This window comes from Myotis brandtii, unplaced genomic scaffold, assembly GCF_000412655.1.
Source record: "Myotis brandtii unplaced genomic scaffold, ASM41265v1 scaffold266, whole genome shotgun sequence".
NCBI lineage: Eukaryota > Metazoa > Chordata > Mammalia > Chiroptera > Vespertilionidae > Myotis > Myotis brandtii.
Window position 1 is genome coordinate 6,976,364 of NW_005360124.1, and position 24,205 is coordinate 7,000,568.

The window sequence follows — 24,205 nt, forward strand, 5'->3', positions numbered from 1 at the left end:
GCCCGATTGCCCCTAACTGCCCTCCCCTGCTGGCCCGGTCACCCTTAACTGCCCACCCTTGCCAGCCTGGTCACCCCTAACTGCCCTCCCCTGCCAGCCTGGTTGCCCCTAACTACCCTCCCCTGCCGGCCTGGTCACCCCTGTCTTCCCCTGCAGGCCTGGTGACCCCCAACTGCCCTTCCTGCTGGCCCAGTCACCCCTAACTTCCCTCCCTTGCCAGCCTAGTTGACCCTAAATGCCCTCCCAGCCGGCCCGATTGCCCCTAACTGCCCTCCCCTGCCGGCCTGGTCACCCCCAACTGCCCTCCCTTGCAGGCCTGGTCACCCCCAGATGCCCTCCCTTGCAGGCCTTGTCCCTCCCAATTGCCCTCCCCTGCAGGCCTGGGTCCCCCCCAACTATTCTCCCCTGTTGGCCTGATCGCCCACAACTGCCCTCCCCTGCCAGCCATCTTGTGGCAGCCATCTTTGACCACATGGGGGCGGCCATCTTATGTGTTGGAGTGATGTTCAACTTGCACATTACCTATTTATTATATACGACTAGAGGTCCAGTGCATGAAAATTCATGCACTGGTTGGGGGGGGTGTCCCTCAGCCCGGCCTGTGTCTTCTTGCAGTCCGGGAACCCTCGGGGGATGTCCACCTGCCAGCTTAGGCCTGCTCCCTGGGGGGATCGGGCCTAAGCTGGCAGTCAGATATCCCTCTGGCAGCCCGGGAGCCCTCAGAGGATGTCCGACTGACGGCTTAGGCCCGCTCCCCAAAAGGAATGGGACTAAGCTGTCAGTCGGACATCCTTAGCACTGCCGAGGAGGTGGGATAGGCTCCCGCCACTGCTGCTGTGCTTGCAGCTGTCAGCCTGCCTTGTGGCTGAGCGGAGCTCCTCCTGTGGGAGCACACTGACCACCAGGGGGTAGCTCCTGCATTGAGCATCTGCCTCCTGATGGTCAGTGCACATCATAGTGACCGGTCGTTCCTGGTCATTCCGCTGTTAGGGTCAATTTGCATATTACCCTTTTATTATATAGGATGGAAGCAAATAATGATGTAGGCAAAATAAGACTACTTCAAGTTTTAAACATTTTTGGTTAAGTTAAAGTTTGAATACTTTTTAAATCTTTGTCAGTTTATTTTAGTAGTGCAGACATAAACATGCCTTAAAACTAGTAAGGCTCAAAGAGAATACTATTTAAAAAACAAAAAAATGCTGCTGAGGACATCATGATAATCAGCCCAAAACATACATCTTTTTGTGTTACTTCACCGTGGCTTTTCCCACAACTCCACTTCAGCTTTCTAGAGCCCACTGGATCGGCCCATGTATAAAATACTGCTTTTCCAGGAGGGAGAGAGTCTTCTATTTCACTGAGAGAACTGGCACAAATAGTAAAAATAGGCATTAAATTAAGTGTAAGAAAATGAATAAAGAACCCAAAATAATACAGTTCAGTAATTCCAAGTCAATTAATTGAGATTTATAATATTTCTGATTAAAAGTAGACTGAAAGTTTTTCCTTATATAATGGAAAAGAGGTTTTCTAAGAAAACAATGAGAATAGCCCAGCTGGTGTGACTCAGTGGTTGAGCATAAATCTATGAACCAGAAGGTCATGGTTCGATCCCTGGTCATGGTTCGATCCCCAGTAGGGGATGTGCAGGAGGCAGCTGATCAATGATTCTCTCTCATAATTGATGTTTCTATCTCTCTCTTCCTCTCTGAAATCAATAAAAATATATTTAATTTAAAAAAAGAAATCATCATAAAGTCAGTGTCTCATCACCTAGACTTTGCTCAAATCAGGGGATACTGTATTAGTGATCCTCTTCTTACCTTTGCTTATATTCAATAATGTCATTCTTAGTGTGATTTATTAATAGGAATGTAGCTGCTCCATCATGATAATCTGAAAATGTAATAACTGTAGAATGCTCAGCCAAATTAACTTCTGCTATAATACCGCCAAGCTATAAAAAAAGAGAAAATATTCTCTAATGTGATCATTTTTCAAAGAATATTAACTAACAACACTTAATAACAAAATTTTTCATAACATATTTTTATTTTATATGGCATGTCTGGGAAACCATACTCTCAATCATTATATATAGATGGGTCAAATTCCAGATGTATATTCTAGGCACTTCTACTAACTCTGTATAACAAAATTGTTTTATGACTGTTTCCCTTTAGTACTTTTTTCCCTCGCAAAAAAGAAATCTTTGTTCATTTTTGGTGAAAGGGAAAAAAACCATGAGAAAATTATTTGATACAAAAAAATTAAATACTAGTAACATTAACTCATCACACACACACACACACACACACACACACACACACAAATTAATTACCTCATTATCCAGACGCAATAAAATACAATTTTCTTGCTTGTTAAAATGTATCTTTTGGGGAGGGCCTCTACTTCTTTCAACTTGAATAAGAAGTTTATTTGAAGCATCCTCAGGCCAAAAGGGAATACACTAAAACATATATTACATATATTTATTTTTTTCAGAACCTACAATATATTGTACCATAAAGACCTTTATCATTTTAATAAATCCATCAGAGTAAACAAAATAAAATGAAAATAAATCTCTTTCAACAGTGCTCTGGTTACTGGGTTATTTACCTAAACAGTTATAAACTGCCTACTTAGAGATGGGTTGCCACTTGTGGACAGTGTGAAAACAAGCAGTAATGGGTAGTAAGCTGAAAAGCTATGATAAGCAGAAATTTTAATGTGGTCCAGATCTAGAGAAGGGTTTGAAAAATCAACAAGCTGAGCAGAGAGCACAAGGGAAGCAAGTGATCAGTTACTGAAAATCACAGTCAGTTGTGGGCAACACTTGGTAATTAAGCAGTAGTCAAAGTACACCCAAATGTTGACTCAGGGAAGTCAAACAAGGGTACAAAAGTAAAAGATATATTCAAAGTTCAGAACAGGAAACAGGCTCAGAAAATTAAAAACTACCTGGATATCGGTGATTTGAAAACCAAACTGAAAGAATAGGAGACAGTTAGTGTACCCAGAAAGAAGACTGGATTAGCAGGAGCTGGAAACAAAAAGAACTAAACGGAGAGGAATGGAGATGCAAACTGTCTGTAAGCCCCAGCCAGACTGGAGACGTCATGTATTTCAGTGAGACTGTTCATGTGTGATATTTGATTATCACATGACCTGGGAAAATGTAGCAGAACTGACATGTTAGAGTCAGTTTTATTCAACCATAAAAGGTGATTAACAGAACTAGATGGAACATGGTTAAGGCTGTAGAGGCTTAAAAGGTGCCCCTCAGGATTTCCTGCCACCTAGCAGACACTTACCTGGAAGAATTAAAAGAGCAGCAATGCTAATCCAAGTCTACTTCCCCTGAGGCACTGATATGCTCTCTCAACTCCCCTAGCCTGCTACCTTCTGGTAGCCTTGCCTTAAAAAATGTTTTTATGCTTTAAAAGATATGCTGCATATCTTTTAAAAATATTGTATGCTCCACCTCTTGAGACTAGAGAAAGTAGGAAAGTACTTGTCTTTTGTAGTGGGAAAACAGAGATGTAGATAAGTTAAACAAATCTATATAGGTAATAATCATGAGTATAAATCTTATGGTAAGGTTGGCCACGATAAGCCAAAATTAAAATATAAGACTTTTAAACTAGCAAAGAAAAGATATCTTAAGACAGGGGAAATTGAAAATAAGACAAGATCTCTCTTTAAAAAAAAAGTTGTTATGCAGTTGTGATCAAAATTAATATAAATATACACTAACTGTCGAAAGACATGGGCTATAGAATGTGTTTTTAAAAAGATAAGACCCAATAATGTTACTGGCAATAGACACATAAATCGAGACATAGAACTGCTGTAAATAAAAGTATGGAAAAAGTTATACCTAGAAAACCTATAAAGCAAAACAAAGCTACCGCTTTAATCTCTTCAATTAGATACATAGACAGTTCTATATCCAACAAGCCAAGAACCCACATGAAACATTTACAAGAATAAATACTATATTTATTTAACAAATATTTATTGAAAGCATACTATGTTTAACTATTCAAAACCCTCCAACAGTTCTCCATTTCACTCAGAGCAAAAGATAAATCCTTGCAATGGCTCAGAAAGTTCTGCACAATTACCCTTTATCACCGTTATACCTTGTCCTCTGCTACTTTTCCTTCTTCCAGTACTACTGGCCACTTCGCTTTCCCTCAAACATGCCAAATATTCTCCCACCTTGGGGCACCTACCCTGGCTGATCCTTCTGTCACTAATGCTCTTTTCCAGATACCCACATTGCTGAAGTGGCCAGCTCCTGGCTAAAAAGCTACGTGTAATTTTCAGGTCAGAATATAGTTAATGACAAAGGTGATTTTTTTTTTAATCTGGCAGGCCTCACAGGGAAAAGCTGTCCTCCCACACAAGACCAGGTGCACAGCCAGCTTATTGCATTGTCAAGGACTCAGCCCTACCTCCAGCCAAGCTCTTACACATATCTGCATTCCTACCCCAGGCACCTTTATTCAGAGGCTTTTTTGTAGTGCCCTTGGCATAGGCCTTCCTTAGGAACCTATGCAAAACCTCTTTATCAAGGTGAGAAGGGGAACCCTGAAGACACATATTCTCTATTCTGACTCAGTGCTCAGGATTTTTCCACTCCGAGCCTTTCCCCTTGTTCACCCCCATCTTACAGGTCCATAAAACTGTAAAAGCCTTTTGTTCAGGGCTCCTCCGATTGTGACACAACCCTAGTGTCTTGCTGATCCACCTGACCCCTGCCTGACCAATGCTGTTCCATAGGAAAAATGGAACAGGGGAGTTGGGGCTTTCTCCAGTTTAGCTTCTTGCTTATACAATCTCAGTAAGCGATTGATTAAAGGTTTGACTATGTTCATTTTGGTTTGTTGTCTTAATCAGCTACTCCAATACCTGGCTGCTTAGCTCCAGCTCAGCTGAGCTCCTAACAATTGCTAATTCTCACAATTCCTCCAAGTCTTTCAAATGTGACCTCAATAAGTCCTATCCTTGACCACCTTATGCAAAATTATTGCTCACCCTTTTTCGCTGTGACTTTATTTTTAATCCTCACCTGAGAATATTTTTTCCACTAATGTTTTCTTTCTTTTTTTTTTAGAGAGAGTGGAAGGGAGGGAGGGTAAAGGAGATAGAAAAAGAGAGAGGGAGAAAATAATCAATGCGAGAGAGACACATTGATTGGTTGCCTCTCATACCTGTCCCAAGGTAGGGCTAGGGATCAAACCTACAACCCAGGTACATGCCATTGACTGGGAATTGAACCCAAGAACCTTGGTCCATTGGGTGATTTTCTAACAACTGAGCACACCGGCCAGGGTATTCATTATAACTCTTAATACTCCTTTACCTGTCTTATTTCTATTCCCCTGTCACCTTTAAACATATTATATATTTTACTAATTGATCATGGTATTATTCATTTAATGTTTCCCTACAACTCCATTAAAATATAAATTATACAAAGACTGGGACTTGTGGTTTCATTAGCAGATGTAACTATCGCAAGGCACATAGGAGTACACAATAAGTATTTGCTAAAAGAATGAATTAACAGGCAGCCTTGAAAAAAGTGGAGCTTCTGGGAATGAGAAATACAAATAAAAAACTCAGGTGAAGGTTTAAATAACAGTTTAGACATAGTAAAAGTAAAAAATTACGGAAAATATATGTAGAATTTATCCAGATTATAACACAGAAAGTTATACAAATAGAAAAAAAGATATTAAGAGACAGAGAAAATAGAATATGAAAGTCTAGGATATGTCTGAGTAAAGGCTCAGAAGGAGAAAATGGATGAACAGGAGAATACTTAAAGAGACAATAGTTGCAAATTTTATAGAAAGTATGAAAAATCGTTACCCCACAGATCTAGCAGTAAGGCATATGAGGCAGTATATATAAAAGGAACCCACATGTAGACAAATAGTATGACTGCAAAATATCAAACACAAAGAGAAGACTGAAGGCAGCTAAGGAGAAAAGAAAGATGACCTCCAAAGAAATGACAGAACCACAGCCAAATTTTCAACAAAAATGGAAGCCAAAAAACAGTGGAGTAAAATATACAACATGCTGAGAAAAAATAGAATTATCAAGAAAAGGCATCATAAAAGAAAGATGATGATAAAAACTTTATGGGTAAACACCCACTGATGGTACTTTCCTCCAGAACCAGCACAAAGCAAATTCTAAAGGAAGTAGCTCAACCAGAATGACTCAAGAAGGATGGCTTAAAAGCAAGATAGAATAATGAATAAAAATAGCAAACACTTCTCTTATAATCCTAACATATTTGAATAAAATTTCTTCAAAAGTAAAATATTCTATCACCCTCTGGCAGTCCTTCAGACAGCTCTTATGTAGAGGTTTAACAGCTAAAGATGGAGTAATAGAAATATTTTACTCCTAAGTCACTACCACCTTCTTAAAATGACGGGCTTAATCTATTCTTTAAAGGCAGCCCTAACAGCTTCCTGAAGAGAATAAATCATTTCCTTCTCTTTCCTGCATTAATACCTTATCTAGTCTTCTACTGCTCTATTTGACTCCATTTGGTTAGTAATTGCTAAATGTCTACCTCCCTTATCAAGAAATGTATTTCTCGATGGCAAGTTCTGAATTTTAATAATTAAATATCTAGGGCTTGGTACAAATACTCAATAAATGATTATGAAACAAATAAAATTGGGGGAATGGAAAGATAAAACATTACATAGTAATTTCAGTTATCTAACTTCCAGGAAAAATGAAATTCTAAGAGCTAAATTATTGAAATCCATCTACCCACCTGCTCCAAATCGAGAGAGAGCCATTTATCACTCCCCTCTTCAGCCACTGATATATGATACTTGCTTTTGTTTTCGATCATATAAAAAGGGGTAAATGTCACAATTCTGGTAATGTTAAAACTGCTGAGGTCTATAATGACACCAACCTAAGGAAAAACATATTAATTATTACATTATCATAACATCCTTAAAAATTAAGTAGTCAATAGACACAGTTTAAATAAAAATTTCTTGATGAGCAGAGAATGAACTCACTTGATACTCCATTTTCATGCCTTTACATTTAACAGCTCCATGACTACCAACAGTATCAATTGAAAACTGATCTGACAATTCACTATCAGTTATCATAAGCTGAACCTAGGAAAAAATATTTCAAAGATATTACAACATTAGTACCTTTAAAAATTCCAACCTAAATTTATACATTTTGCTTCTTAGCATAAATACTGTACTGTTAATGCACTAAACCTTTCCCAACACAAAATTCTAATCTTTATAACCTCAAATATTTAACAAATGTTATTTCTACCTGTTTCATATTATTTTATTCTTCAAAATTCTAAAATCTAAAAAGGAGTGATAAATAGCTAAAAAAAAAAAAGTTTAAAAACTTTACGTACCTTATTGTTATTAAAAAAGTGCTTTGGCTGAAAAGAAAAGAGAACTGGCATTTTATAAGTAGGTGGATGCTTTCGATGAATTCCATCTGCTTTATACTGTAACATTCGACCAGTTTTATTGACCATCCAGTAAGGGCTATGAAATGCCACAACTGTCTGGCCAGGATTATAAGTCACATGGATAGCAATATCTAAATCAGTCTTTTCCATTTCTGTAACACAGGTAAAACTGATGAAACTAATATCTTGTTGATTAGGTTTTATATGATATTCACTTTTCCAATCTTGATTAAGATAGTCAAGTAATTTTAAATGTAGTATTGCTTTATCCAATTGTACGGTACAAATATGGGCAGAAGAGCCTTCATTTAGAGTAAAAACTCTATGTTCATTCCCCTGTAATAAACAAAATATAGTAAATATAGTAAATTTTTTAATGTCTCAGATAAATATGCCAAAAATTCTATTTAAGGATTTCAAATGTTATACGAACTGCTTTTGAAACATACTTCTGTCTGAACAAGTTAGAAGACTTATATTCAAGTTCTAACTCTGCCAACTATGTAAACTTTCACATTTCCTCCAAGTCTGTGGGTAAATTATTCGAGATATGAGCTATCATATTTCAAAAATGGTCTAAATGATCAACTTCAAAGGACTATTGTTAGGATAAAACTAAGTAATATAATGTAAAACTCTAATGGAACTAGTAAACATTATAATACATATAACTAGTAAAACATTTTAAAAATCTTATCCATTAGTAATTTTAGTTTTGAAAGCTAAAAAATGATGGAAAATGCATGAGAAGAGATGAAATCTTATCCATTAGTCATTTTAGTTTTGAAAACTAAAAAATTATGAAAAATGCATGAGAAAAGAGATAATAATCCAAAATAAGTCCCATTCTTGATTGTTAACAATCCTTCATCACCCATTTCCAATTATCCTATAGTAGAGGCCCAATGCATGAAATTTGTACAAGGGGTTTGGCCCTCGCAGCCGCAGCAGCTTGCCTCAAGCCTCGCAGCCCAGGCTTTGTCCGGAAGGTCGTTCAGCTGTCCCATCTAATTAGCATATTATGCTTTTATTATTATCTATACTAATAAAAGGGTAGTATGCTAATTAGACCAGAGGTCTTTCAGAGGTCCTTCCCGACAAAGCCACAGAGGCTGCAAGGCCGAGGGCCAGCAGCCATGGCAGCTGTGAGGGCTGATCCAGCACCATGGTCCCTTTTGCAGAGGCCATGGGAGAAGGCGACACAGAAGGGAGAAGGGAGAAGGCAGAAGGAGAAGGTGGTGCCGCGGGAGAAGAGAGGAGGTGAGAAGGTTGGCGCCGCAGGAGAAGGGAGAAGGCCAGCAGGCGCGAGAAGGCAGAAGGGAGAAGGCCGGCACTGCGGAAGAAGGGAGAAGATAGCAGTTAGGCCGTTAGGGGGATCAAGCCAGGAGGGGAGAGCAGATAGGCAGTTAGGGGGATCAGGCCAGCAGCTGAGAGCAGTTAGGGGGATCAGGTTGGTAGGGGAGAGCAGTTAGGGGCAATCAAGCCAGCAGGGGACATCAAGCAGGCAGGTAGGTGAGCAGTTAGGAGCCAGTGGTTCTGGATTGCGAGAGGGGTCCCGGATTGGAGAGGGTGCAGCCTGGGCTGAGGGGACCCCCCCCCACCCGTGCATGAATTTTTTGCACCAAGCCTCTAGTAGATAATAAAAGGGTAATATGCAAATTGTCCCCTCGACTGGGAGTTCGACCAGAATTCAACCAGGGAGCAGGGTCGGCCTTCCAACCTCTCGGAGCCCCTCCCCTTGGCTGGCCCCATCCCTGATTGTGTCCCCCCCCCAATCGGGGGCGGGACCAGCCTGCCAACTGCCCATGGCTCCTCCTCCCAGCTGGCCTGGCCTGATCGGCCCCGATCAGGGTGGGCCAGCTGGACCCCACCCATGCACGAATTCATGCACCGGGCCTCTAGTTGTTTATAGTATTATATCTTATGCATCTCGCAAAACCATTCATTTCTCTTCACCCCCACTTTCATTACCTTAGTTCCTGCCACTGTGTCCTCTCATTTTAAGTCTCCTAACTGCTCTTGTCTCCTTTAATCCCTTCTTCATACCACAGCTAACCTGTCTTTCTAAAAATTGGTCATATCCATTGGGAGCTAGCAAACAGAATGTGATCCCTAAAAGCATCAAATTAAAAGTCCTATGAGAATGGAACATAGATAGATAGTATGCCTGGATAATTCACCAGATTGTCTAGCATCTCTAACTTGGTTCCCTCCTGTTGTTATAACACAGGAATCTCTTCATCTTAAGATTTTAAATTAGTTAAAGTAAAAGTAATTTAAGTTATTGACACCTGGCATGTTAATATCCACAAAATAGAATAGTAGTGGTGGTGCTGTTAGAGAGGTAAATGAACGGCAATCATGTACCTACAAGGCACTGTGCTAAATCCTTTATATATATCATCTAGTTTGATTTCCCCATATCCCAATCATGCAAGATTTATTACTATCCCCCTTTCATAAATTAGGATAAATGATTCAGAAAGACAATATAACTTGCCTAAAGTTAGTAAGTAATAGAGCTAGGATTAAATCTCCGATCTACCTGAAAGCAAAGTGCAAATTCTTAACCACTAGAACATCTGCCAAATATAAAGAAAAACAGATATTCTTAAACCATAGATGTTAACTTCACCCTCCAAAAAAATTATCAAAGAAGTGTATACATATAGTAAATACCAATAATTAATAATTAATACACTATGACCAAAACAATAATTAATAAATTACAATGAAGATATTTCTTATATTTGATAGGCATGGCAAATGTAATATTAAAATCCTGATGAAATCAGACATAATTTGTTAAAACAGAATATTTAAAAGAAAAAGCATCATTATAGGGCATAAAATCCTTTTAGAGACCTATTATCAGAATAATATAATGTAGAAGCATTTTTCCACTTAAGTCTAGTACTTAAATATTATTTAATACTAATTCTCATACTTGTTTCAAAAGTTAGAATCCATATTTTAAATGTATGACATATGAAATGTACATGCTTAGAAAATATAGAAAAATATATATTCTAAAACTGCAATGTTTTCATCTGAAGAGCTACCTTCAGATGATGTGAGTCTAGGCAATTTCTATCATCTCTATTTTCTAAATGACATATCACATTTGTGTAGGTAATTTATATTCGACTTAGTAGTCAAATTTCAAAGGTGAATCAATGGAAAATATTTTTTAAATCCTATTTTTACACAGCATGATTAAACATTTATTTTCCATTTGAGTATTACCAAATAGTATTACCTATCCCCAGTACCAAAACCATAGACACAAAGATATTTAATAAAATTCCAGAATACCTCTATATAATAAACAATTTTGTAAGGAAGAAGATTTCGGAGTAGGATAGGTGGCCACAAATGCATTATGTATGGTAAGTCCCAACCATCTTCTGAATATACTGACAGAGATGTCAAATTATCTTTTTCTGGGACAATATTAATAATAAATGGTTTCTTAGACGGGTTTATAGGTCTACATTGCCTCTTTAGAGAAGAGCCTTCATTTTTTATAATTTCTTCAAAGTCAATTGCTTCACACATTTGATAGTCCTCATCTTCTGGCTTCAGAAAAAGGAGTGATCTGCATAAAACATTAAAAAAGATGTGTTGAAATCCTTTAAAAGAAAACATTAAATTATATGATTATAGCTTTAGAACAGTGAAATCATCTCCCTCCATACTATTGTAATATATTTTTATATTTTCACATTCTTAGAAATAGGTAAGATAGACAATAGATAAATATCTTCATCTTAACTTTCAGGAAATTAATAGTTATTTAGCTTTTAAAAGAATATTTATCTTATAAACTTACTATCTTAAATGTGTGTTTACAATTAACCATATATTGTGTCATATGGGTACTAAACTTACTAGAGTGATCACTTTGTAAGGTATATAAGTGTCTAATCACTATGTTGTATACATGAAACTAATATATGTCAACTGTAATTAAAAAATAAATTGTAAAAAGTATGTTTACAAAATAACTGGTTTCTTACAGAAAATACATAATCATATAGGTCACATATGTAAAGCAAACATATATAACTATCTTTGACTTGTACATTTAACTTAAAGAAGTTGTCTTTCCTGGATATGTGGTCCTAATAGGAAGTAAATGTCATGAATAATTTCATGAACTAAAAAATTATTTCTATTGAAAAAATCACCAGTTTTTCAAGATTAATGAAATTAAAACTATCAATAGATACTTAATTTTATTAAAATGTTGGGCATAGTTGCAGAAGTGGTTACAAGAAGATAGTGACAAAATCAATAGGCATCACATATGATTAATTCACAAATTTAAATATCACTGTCTTTGTTTACATTTAAGGTACATTTTAGTTTTAACAATTTTTTAAACCTAAGCTGTGTCCACGTATAAATACTTAAGAAATGTTTTTGTACTTGTAAAACTGATCAATTATGGTGACACTATTCCTTACAGATGAATGACTGTCAGTACTATCTCTAGACCTAATTATTTTCTTAACCCTTTTCGGTCCAACATCGAGGCTGACTCGACAGACCAGGCGCTAGTAGCAGGTCCAACGTCAAGGCTGACTCAACAGACCAGGCGCTAGGAGCAGGTCCAATGTCGAGGCTGAGGTCCATACCGCAAACCGGTTCAACATTCAATCCTGTCAATTAATTTGGACCAGACTGTTTGAATTCCAAAAATAAAATTGGACCGCAAAGGGTTAAGCTTTAGTCCTAAAATTCTTAATATCTACACATATTTCTGTAATGATGTCTAATGGTGCCCTAAACTTGCTAGACTAAATTCTGAGCCCTCCATATCCACTTCTCTGTGTTCTTTTCCAGGAACTTCCAACTACTGGCACTCTGGACTCTGAAATAATATTAGACACTTCCTTCTACTCTACACACATAACTTTTTCTAGGGTGGCTGCAGAGTATTCTGCAGAAGTGACAATTTTCCCAAAAATCTTTGTTCTGAAGAAAACACTTGAAGTAGAGAAATATGAAAGTTTAAAGAAAAGTCTAAGAAATAAATGAAGAGAAAACATGAGAGAAAGATGTTCAGTGGCAAGAGGTTCTGGATGAGAAGAATTGATGAAGTGAATGGTTTTACAATGGAAGAACGCCAAATGTTCTTAGAGGGAAAGGAAGAAACAGATGACATTACAGATGAAGATAAAATGTATATAAATGGGTGCAAGAAAATGAAGGAGCAACTACCTCAATGTGAACTTAAAACTATCTTTCAAATTTAATCTTCCAACTTGCACACTACACTCCAATCATATCCCAACTATTCTTTATAGACCTATACAAAGCCTTTGTTTTCATGTCTCCTTATCTTTGTTCATGTAATTCCTTGCACTTAAGATTGTCCTTCTCACCCTGACCAGTTTGGCTCAGTGGATAGAGTGTTGGCCTGTGGACTGAAAGGTCCCAGGTTCGGTTCCGGTCAAGGGCATGTACCTTGGTTGCAGGTACATCCCCGGTAGGAGGTGTGCAGGAGGCAGCTGATGGATGTTTCTCTCTCATCAATGTTTCTAACTCTCTATCCCTCTCCCTTCCTCTCTGTAAAAAATCAATAAAATATATTTTTAAAAAAGATTGTCCTTCTCCACTAATCTCCACATTATTATATTTTACCTATAATTCATCTAGGTAATCTCTTCTTTGTTTTTCATAGTTTTCTGAAACAATAAGTCTTTCTGTAACTCTCTACAACCCATCATTTTCTACTTCTGTATTTACATAATATATCAATCTCCCAAGGGGAATAGCCAGGCTAATTCATCTTGTTATCCTACAGCAGTGCCGTATACACAATAAAAAGACTTGATAAATAACTGTTAAATGAATTAAATTTAAGGATAAGCATATGTAAATTCCACAATTAAAGATAGCTATTTGTTAATTTAACAGCTCATATCTTAAATGTAAGTATACCCATGTCTAAGCATTGGAATAGGAGAGTACCTAATGTGAAATCCAAGCTGGTTAATTACTAATGATTCTAGTAAATATTGATTTAACTTCCATGTAACAAATTAATATTTAGCTTTAAACAAAAAGGTATAAAGATATCTAATGGCTTAATTTTTCTACAAATAGTCACAAAATGTAATACTAATTTTTTAAAAATAAAACATAGTGCCATTAATATTATCCAAAAACAAAATGAATTTAAGGTTCTTCATAGAAATTTTTAAACATACCTTACATGTTATCTTAAGTCTTGTAATCCACCTATAATCCTCTCTAGAACATGGTCAGGTACTGTAAACAATTATTTTATTGTTGTTCTCTGAATAATATATAATTTTTTTCCCTCAGCAAGTTCAAATTAAGTAATAAAATACTCATTATGGTCAGAAGGTCTAAACAATAGAACGTTTATTAGGGTGAGCAGGTCTAATACCTGAAAATATGTGTCTAAAACTGCTAGATTGTCTTCTAAACATTAGTGATCCAGTCTTGAACTCCTAGGCATGGGTCAGGATGAACAGAGGGAGGGGATATTTAAACTGCTTGTAATTTTGTTTCCGTCCTTCTGTAGCATAGGTCTAAGTGTCCATGTCTAGTATGTGTTCTGAATAGCAACTTAGACAACCATGATGCTTATTCTGAGGAAGGATTTATTTTCCAAAATCTCCATTTTTCCTTGCTTTAAATTTTCAATTCCAAATTAAATATCCTGAACAATAATACTTGTTTGTTATGATATTAAACCTATAATTATGAAACTAGCCCATCATTAGTATTCTGTTACAATTTTAATATATCCTTTCTTAATATAAGATTTTACATCAAGTTTAGTCAAGTTACTTTAAATATTTAAAACTGATTAAAATTCTAAAATAATCAACAGATAAATGTGCAATATTTTGTTTTCTAAAGGAATTCCAAAAAAAGTTTATTAGAAACCTTTAAAAAGTAAAAATCACTTCATAACAGTATATGTAAATCCAGAAACCACCAATTATACACAATTAGATATTTTTTTAAAGTTGTGAATATACAAAGTGGGGCAAAAGTAGGTTTATAGTTGTTCATATGAAAAGTAATACAATAATTAATAAGTAATAATGTAAGAATGAACTCTGTATTTTGCATTCTCAAAACTGTAAACCTACTTTTGCCCACCCCATAGAAGATTATGGTTATAATGGCTATATTGCAAGCATGTAATAATTTCATTTACTGGTAAAGCATAAATAATTTATATGGTATAAAATAAATACATTAAATAATATTTCTTTTAAAAACACTCCTAAGTGCCCTGAAACTTATATAAGTCATATAGGGTCAGATAGTAACAGGAAAGATTTTATGAAAGTTTGATAATTTAAAGATATCTATCCCTACCAAATCAGAAACTAAAAACTCTATGAGAGACGTAGAGCAAACAAGTAGATAAAAAGAATCACCGGTAAGATGCTAATGGTATGTTAAATTCATTTCCAGGTGAAGCCATTCCCAATAAAGTATTCCCTTCATAAACAGAAAGTGGGATTGAGAAATGATTTCTAATCTAGGAAAGAAAAATAATAATATTTAGTATCATTAATCCAATAAACTAAAGACATTTAAAATATATTCCACATAAACACCCCAACAAAAGATCAAAGCAATATTTACCTTGCTTATATAATTAAGAAAAGAAGTAAACATGTAATTATTATCCTAAAAATAGAAGATAAACCTACAAACAGTTATATTTATCTTTGGATAGATAAAAACAAACTGGTTATTAAGAATAATTTCTTATCCTTCTATATCTTACTAATATCCTCTAATTTAAAAAAATCATACTGAAAACTAAGATTAAATGGAGTCTTAAATTCACTATATTTTATTTTTATATATATTGTTTGCTCCACCTAGTCACAAATAGAAATACATTTTGATTTCTAAAAATACCTATATAAAACTTAAAATTAATGTTTAACTACTTAATGAAATTTTAAAAATCAACAAGGACAGCCCCACAGTCATCTTAAAAAACAGTTAATTATAAATCATAAATGAAAGAAAAGGAATTTATGCTTTCAGCCATAATGGAATAATAGGGACCAGATATACCTTCTCAACCTAAAAACTAAACAATGATTTTCAGACACTGGTTAGACAGCAGCAGAGAAAATAAAAATAAAAACAAAATCCAGCAAGAAAAGCCCTAAAACTGCTCCAGCTTGCTGCCTGGATAGTTTTGAAGCTACTGTGTAAGAAAGGAGAAGTCAAACAGAGCTAAGTAAACTATCTAAGGCATAGGAGGAAACCTTGTTTCAGCCAAGGGCCATTTGGATATTTATAACATCATTCGCAGGCCATACAAACTTATCAACTTAAAAATTAGCCTGCTGTATTTGGTCACACATTTAATTAACTCACCCCTAATGCCTTGGCAGGCCCAGACCAAATGATTTTGCAGGCCTTATAAGGCCCGTGGGCCAGGTGTGCCCCCCCTCCTGCCTTAGACAGTTTACTCCTGTGAATGTGCTAATCAGTACTGAACTGAAGTCTTGAGAGTAGGGCACACTCTTAAATCTCGGGATTCTAAGGATTGGTAAAGATCTACCTAAAAAGGGCAGGCAGAACAATTTCTGGTGCTGACACATAGTTTCTTTTCTCACCAACCAAAGTTGTTTGGATGTATGGATATATATACTTTTTATCAACTTTAAAAAGCTTTTTTTGTCATTTTTTTCTTCAAATGACCTTGTTTAGTACAGAAGGTATTAGTTGCAGTGACTTACTAATGGTACAAAATTAGCCCTGAACTAAAAGCCTGCTTGAATCCCACCTAAAAAGTTTAAAAATAAGGACTGAGAGGATTACTTTCCAAGTAACATAACTATATTGGAGAATAAAGTTCAAGAATACAAAAAGAAATATTAATTATATTTCAAGCAAGGTAAAATTCACAATTTTAGGTATCCAATAAAAATAGATACATATAAATGTTAATGAAATAAATATTAATAAAAGGAAACAGCCCAGCTGGAGTGGCTCAGTGGTTGAGCATCAACCTATGAACCAGGAGGTCATGGTTCGATTTTTGGTTAGGACACATGCCCAGGTTGTAGGCTCAATCCCCAATGTGGGGTGTGCAGAAGGCAGCCGATGGATGATTCTGTCTCATCATTGATGTTTCTATCTCTCTCTCTCTCCCTCCCTCTCCCTTCCTCTTTGAAATAAATAAAAATATATTTTAAAAATAAATAAATAAAAGGAAACAAATCAGATATAATACACATGATAGAATTAGTAGACAAGGACATTACAACATTTATGTAACTAACAGAGGCCCGGTGCATGAAATTTGTGCATTGGGGGGGGGGGGCAGGAGTCCCCTCAGCCCAGCCTGCACCCTCTCCAATCCGGGACCCCTTGGGGGATGTCCGACTGCTGGTTTAGGCCCGATCCTAAGGTTCAGGCCTAAACCAGCAGTCGGATATCCTTCTCATAATCCAGGACCGCTGGCTCCTAACTGCTAACCTGCCTGCCTGATCACCCCTAACTGGCCCCCCTGCCAGCCTGTTCACCCCTAACCACCTGTGCCAGCCGACCTGATCACCCCTAACTGCCCCCCTGCTGACCTGGTCGCCCCTCACTGCCCCCCACTGCCCGCCTGGTCGCCCCACGCAGCCTGCTGCTTGGTCATTTGATCACCCCCACTAATCCCCCTGCCGGCCTGGTCACCCCACGCAATCTGCTGCTCAGTTGTTTGGTCGTCCCTCACTAACCCCCCTGCGGGCCTAGTCGCCCCATGCAACCTGTTCGGTTGTCCAATCGGTTGCAATGGTCACTTAAGCTTTTATATATATATATATTCAACATGTTCAAAGTTAGGGGAAATACTGAGTGTATGAATAAAGGACATGGGAAATATACATAAAAATGCAAATTGAAATTCTAGAGATAAAAATACATTGGGTGTAAATGAGAAAAGATTGGACATTGAAAAAGAAAACTGAACTTTAAGACATAACAATAGAAATTATCAAAATGAACACAGGGAAAAAACTAAAAAAATAAAGAAGAATAGAGCATTAGTGAGCTGTGGGGCAGATTTAAACACTAATAATGGTCAGTGAAGAAGTGAAGAGAGGGGAAAGAGAGAAAAAGTATTTGAAGAAAAAAAATGACAAAAAAAGCTTTTTAAAATTGATAAAAGTATATATCCATACATTCAAAATACTTAAATCCAAGTACAAGAAACAGAAAGTAAACTTCACTAAGATTCATCACAACCAAATTACTTAAAAACAGTGATAAAGGGCAAAAATATTAAATGTATATAGAGAAAATATCAACACTTTTCTAAAACAGGAAAGATAAAAAATATCAGGGTTAGGGGGAGGAGCCAGGAAGAGATTAACCAAAGAATATTTATGCATATATGCATAACCCATGGACACAGACAATAGCAGGGGAAGGCCTTGCATGGAAGTGGAATGGATGGAAGTGGGCAAAAAGGGAGAAAATGGGAGACATCTGTAATACTGTCAACAATAAAATAAAAATTTAAAAAGATAAAAAATAACAGCAAGTTCTGGTTAGAAACAATGTAATCCAGTCAACAATTGAATAACTTCTTAAAAGTATGAAAAAAAATTAACCTATCAATCTGTATTTCTATACCTGGTAAAAATAACTTAAAACATAAAAGTGAAATAAAAATGGAAACAATTCATGGACAAATTTCATGAGAGAGACAAAATTACTAGAAGAGTTCACTTAAGAAGTAACAAATATTCTGAATGGCCCTTACTCATAAAATAAAGTGAAACTATATTTAAAAACCTTCACAGAAGAAAAATGTTACAAGAAAACTCTACACCAATATTCCTCATGAACATACATGCAAAAACTATGAACATGGGTTTAGCAAATCAAACTAACAATGCATCAAAGGGTTAATAATACTTCATGAATAACTGGGATTTACACTGGCAATGCAAGGTTGACTTAAACATCCTGCGTTAAGCATCTGCCCCCTGGTGGTCAGTGCGAGTCATAGTGACTGGTTGTTCTGCCCTTCGGTTGATTTGCATATTAGCCTTTTATTATATAGGATAACAATTAAAACTCAACTAACATAACTTACCATATTAACAATATTTTTAAAAAGATCCTCTCAATAAATACAGAAAATAATTTGACAAAATCATGAGAAAAATTCTCACCAAATTAGAAGGGAGCATTTTCAACCTGAGAAAGGGTAACTACAAAACAAACCAACCAACCAACACACACAAAAAAGGCAAAACAAAACAAAATCCCTCAAAACATACTCAATGGTAAAACAGTGGGTACTTTCCCCTTAAAATTGAGAACAAAGCAAAAATGTCTGCTTTCATGATTCCTATTCAAATTGAACTGGAGGTTCTGGCCAGCACAACAGGCAAAAAAATAAAATAATATGCATCTAGGTTAGAAAGGAGAAAGTACAAATGTCTTTAAGACACCATAAGTAAACATATTAAAAAGCCACTAAAACTAAAATGTGCAAATAGTAAGTTTGCACAAGTTAATATAAAAAGTAACTGTACATATTAAAAAGTAACTGTACTTCCCCTAGCAATGAAGAATCAAATTAATATGCAAAAATTTCGTCTTTATCCAAAATTTTGAATAAAAATTGAAAATCAGAGTCTAAAAGTAAAATGGAAAAGGAAACGACTAATAGCCCAAACAAACTCTGAAAAGAACAAAGCGGCACAACTTGTACTACCTGATTTCAAAATTCAGAGTAAAGTACTAGTATTATCAATACAGTGTGGCATTAGCATGAAGATAAACAGAGCAATAAAACAGAATAGAGAATTCAGAAATAAACCCACACAGATACGGTCAGTTTATGTTTGACAAAAGTGTCAAAGCTATTTAATGGAAAAGTAATCATCTTGGATGGAACTTATTAGCCAGACATATTGGAAAAAAGTGAACTTCAACTCTTTCCTCATATCATAGACAAAATGGTATGTGGTATATCTATTACTACCCAACAATATGCAACTGCAATAACAACATTAATAATAAAAGTTGACACATACAAAATTATGCCTAGTAAAAGAAGCAAGACTCCATTCTGTACTCCATTTCAGTTACATAAATTCTATATTGTGTAACTAAAATACAATGAGAACATGCCTGGGAACGGGGAAGTAGAGAGAGAAGAAACATTTTGGTGAGATAAATATGTTAATTACTTTGACTATGATAAAGATCTTATAGGTGTATTTTTGTGTAAAACTCAACTTTAAGTGTATGCAACTTATTGTACATCAATTTTACCTCATTAAATCTACTAGAGGCCCGATGCACGAAATTCATGCAAGAGTAGGCCTGCCTTGCCCTGGCTGCCAGCATTGGCTTCCCTCTGGCAACCGGGACCCAGGCTTCCCTCCAGCCGCTGGCAGGCACCTGGGACCCAGGCGTCCTTCGCAGCCCCAGCTTCGTCCAGAAGGTCGTCCGGTCTAATTAGCATATTACGCTTTTATTATTATAGATATAAATTTTCTCTCACCATATTTGCTAAACAAAAGGATATATACATACTATAAAGATCCCAAACAAAATATTGATGAGTTGTAGTTTTTTACAAAATACTCCATAAAAAGATTTTACAAAATAGTCTTATACAAAAATTGTAAGTATATTGAACAAACTCCTATCACTGCTCATATTAGAGTAGTACAATTACTGGTAATGTTTCTTCTTTTTGATATTAGTTATACTGCTACTATAATTTGTATGCTTTTGGTAGCAATTTGCTTTATTTTACTTTTGTTTTTTATTGGCACACAAATATGCATATGACCCCCAAAAACTATCATTTCATACCTGCACTGGGGAGCGAACTGTTACTTTCTTATTTCCTTCCACTGCGTCAATTTGACAAACAATAGATCTTTCAACTCCAGATTCTCTGTGCCTTACAGTGTACAGTCGTCGTCCCACTTTTGTTAAGGGAATTTTATCAGCAGTAGAGTGGTTAGCAGGTGCTAAATTGAATATATATGTTTGAAAAGTTTTATTGTAAATCATCATATGTTAATTTTAAATAGATGTTAAGCATCAGAAACATCAGATGATTTCTTAAGGTTATGAATAAATAGTCACTCAAGTCTTTGGATTTAAGATTATACAAAGGGATTATACAAAGAGTAGTTTTTTGTATGGACATAATGTATACAAAGAGATACTGTAAGAAACCACAATGCATTTCCATCACATTTATTTAAAACCTTCAAAAGACTTTATAAAAAAAATTGTTTTAATTGAAAAAAAAATCTCATTCAGTAGTTTAACCTAAGACAACAACACTTATGAACAAAAAAGTTTCATAAGCCTTTTCAAAATAAGTAATGAGAAGAATTTTTATAAAATATAAGAAAGCATCTCGGATTTGCTATTATAATAACCAGAGCCTAATACCTTCAGGCAATCTTTGGCAATTACCAAGGTAGCTGCAATTTTTCCATTGTTAATTTTCTCAGCATGTGGCACTTTGTGACATGTAGGATTTGATTAAATAAAATTTTATACAAATTATCTAATATACATACATATACTGTATTGAGGGATGAATTCTTTACATTATTTACATTAATCCCCCCACATCATTACATGAAATGTTACTTCAAAAACTAATAGAGGTAAAACTGACAAGAACAATTAAATGACAATGCTTGCTTGGACAACACCTGAAACCTATCCACTGTTATGCATCATTTCTTGACTAGAAGAGCACTAGTTATCAGTTTTGGTACTCCTACCCAAAGTCTAATTAACCTTTCAAATGTGCTCCACCTTCACTATTTAAATGTCAAAGTATCAGAAAGTTGTATGGGTGAGGCTTTGGGACTATTTAACTCACTGTGAGTATATCAGATATAATGATAATATTTTTTTTTTAATATATTTTATTGATTTTTTACAGAGAGGAAGGGAGAGGGATAGAGAGTTAGAAACATCGATGAGAGAGAAACATCAATCAGCTGCCTCCTGCACACCCCCTAATAGGGATGTGCCTGCAACCAAGGTACATGCCCTTGACCGGAATCGAACCTGGAACCCTTCAGTCTGCAGGTCGACGCTCTATCCACTGAGCCAAATCAGTTAGGGCTATAGTGATAATTTAAGAATTTATTTGCTTTCACTTCTATGAAAATGCAAAACTTCTGGGAATCAGAAAGGACCAAAAAAAAAAAATTCCACTTCAATAAGCATAACATAAAAACCATTTACAAACCCATAACCATTAAAATGTGTCATTTCCATAAATTCAAACCTCATTTTGAATTCATTCAGCAGCACTAAGAATGAGATCTGATATTTTTCTTCCCCAAAATATAAAGCAGTAAATTACCATGCTCTAAAGAAAGCAGTGAATAAAGAAAGTTAGAATTTGGAATACAAAAATATAGTGACAATAGCAATGAAAGTCCTACAAACAAAGAAACAAAATTTCCAACCTATTAGGAAGGAGATAAAAAACGTGTAAGATATCAGAAATGAGTAAAATGGAATATAAAATATAACTTAAAAGAAATGAAAGCCCTAGGAAGGTAATTTATCACTTACTAAGAAGTATGAAGAAAAGTTTGCTGCTTAGGCTGGTCATTGCATTGAAATGATCATTGTCTTTTGTTCGGACATAATCCATACTTAAACTTTCCTCATTTTTCAATATATATGACTTTGCCACTGGAACGTTGAGCACACTAAAAGAATCACTTGGTGAAACAGAGATGGTAAGTCCAAGAGAATTTAAAATCATAAATGGCGCTAGATCCCTCATGAAGACAGTTGAAGATCCAGTGGCAGCTTCTGTAAATGCCTAATAAGGTAGAGTTATCGTAAGTAAAATAAAATGAAATGTGGAAAACCAAATGACAAGCACAACACTAATGAACATATGACAAAAAACTAAGTTAATAAAAAACTTTTATTCAAGAAAAGAGAAGGGTTTAACTCAGAGTAGTACAGCCACATTTAAAGTTTCAAATGTCTTTTCTTACCTTGACTAAATTATTTAACATTACAAGACCACATTTGGATAATGTAATGTTTAGTTGGTCTTTTGAATAGAAACTGATGACAGTTTTATATTCTGGCACTCTGTAATCTTCTTCAGTATCTGACTCAACAATAGCCTTTTTTGCTTTCTTTTTCATCTAAAATGACATGTAAATTACAGAAATATAAGGAAAATTTGTTCCTGGAAGCACAACATAACTCATTTTGCAAAGGAAAAACAAACTTTAGATAAATCCCAGTAACATTAGAGAGAGCAAAAATGTTTATCAGTTCCACTGTCTTATTGGAATTACTTGGAAATCAACCAAATAAGGTCACCTAGCACAAGAGCAGTATTAGGGGAAGAATTCTTCTCATCCTCAGTGATACTAAAATGACAAGCACATTTTAGAAGGGGGGAAAAAAACAAACCAAAATTACTAAATGCATGTGGCATCAGAATGAAAATGAAAGGCACATACTTCATAGCAAATGAAAATTTAGAGTGAGAAAAGTTATTTAGTCTATTGGTCATGCTATAAATAAAGAACAGAAAATCAGGGACTTAAAAAGTCCAACAATAGTTGCAGAACAGTGCCACTAGAACCCAGAACTCATGAGAAACAATAACATCTACCTCTTTTTAGGATTCACAGATCCAGGGCCCATGTATATTCCAACCTAAAATCACCAAATAAGTTCTTTTATCTACTAGTAAATCCTTTGTCTGAAATATGCGGAAAATCAAATGCAGTGATCCAATACCAAAAGCTGGACATGCCAAGCTGGTCACCTTTGTTGTTACTTTAATTGACTTTAAACCACTGAAAATCTGTCTGCAGGTTGACTGAATTGTCATTAGGGAGGAAACATGTCAGTTATTTCATAGTCTCCTGCTTCAGAAGCACAATTTCATCCATCTAAAGGTCCTGATTCTTATGATTACGTAAACTCAATTATTTTAAACATATTTCAAACAAATAATATGTTTTCTTCCATATACATATCCTTCAGAGACAAAGGAAACATGGGTTAAACAGCAACCTACAAGAGGCTAGCAGCATTTTAATATGAGTAGGGCCTCTGCAGCCAGATTCGCACCCCACTTTAAAGGTATTACTTTAGTGAAGTCCTTTCTAGTCTCAGTCCTTTCACATGTTACAATGAAGTTAGAAATTGTACAGTCTTCAGACACTTGTTGTAAGAGTGAAAGCAAAAGTACATCACTTAGGTGTCTAGTACATAATAAATATTACATAATTATTTGTATTTGAAAAAGCACAGGAGGGCACTGGCCTTGGGTTTGAAAATTACATGCACAGGTCAAACAGGGAAGCATACAGCAAGGCTAATAATGAAAAATGTTGAACTTTGTTGAGATTGAAATTGGTATGTTTGGTATGGTGTAGATACCCTCAATTTTAAAATAATTTTTTGACTTCAAATATACCTTGATTCCAAGATTCCATGGTCTAAATTCCTCAGTCTGGTCAATTTCTAAAGGTTCAAGCAAAGGTTCCCATACACCAAACATTTCATTGTAATAATGCACCTATAATGAGAATTTTTAATTTTTTTAATAAGGCATTCTGGAATTTGCTAAACTGATCTTCCATGTTGTTTAGTACTACCATTCCTTTTGGCTGTGCTATTTCTCCTATATAAAAACCATGC

The 24,205-nt window shown here is 35.6% G+C and overlaps 1 protein-coding gene across 1 annotated transcript in view; it reads right to left on the minus strand.

The window, feature by feature from the left end:
• VPS13A (vacuolar protein sorting 13 homolog A (S. cerevisiae)) overlaps positions 1-24,205 on the minus strand; it is a 158,762-nt gene that overhangs the window by 28,957 nt on the left and 105,600 nt on the right. The window contains exons 43-54 of the mRNA XM_014541227.1: positions 23,982-24,083; positions 22,534-22,689; positions 22,097-22,352; positions 20,354-20,514; positions 14,932-15,035; positions 10,817-11,099; positions 7,442-7,837; positions 7,074-7,178; positions 6,818-6,964; positions 2,345-2,473; positions 1,827-1,960; positions 1,240-1,369 (exon numbers count right to left, since the gene is read on the minus strand). Coding sequence (XP_014396713.1) covers positions 1,240-1,369; positions 1,827-1,960; positions 2,345-2,473; positions 6,818-6,964; positions 7,074-7,178; positions 7,442-7,837; positions 10,817-11,099; positions 14,932-15,035; positions 20,354-20,514; positions 22,097-22,352; positions 22,534-22,689; positions 23,982-24,083 — 2,103 coding nt within the window. The remainder of the gene's footprint in view (positions 1-1,239; positions 1,370-1,826; positions 1,961-2,344; positions 2,474-6,817; positions 6,965-7,073; positions 7,179-7,441; positions 7,838-10,816; positions 11,100-14,931; positions 15,036-20,353; positions 20,515-22,096; positions 22,353-22,533; positions 22,690-23,981; positions 24,084-24,205) is intronic.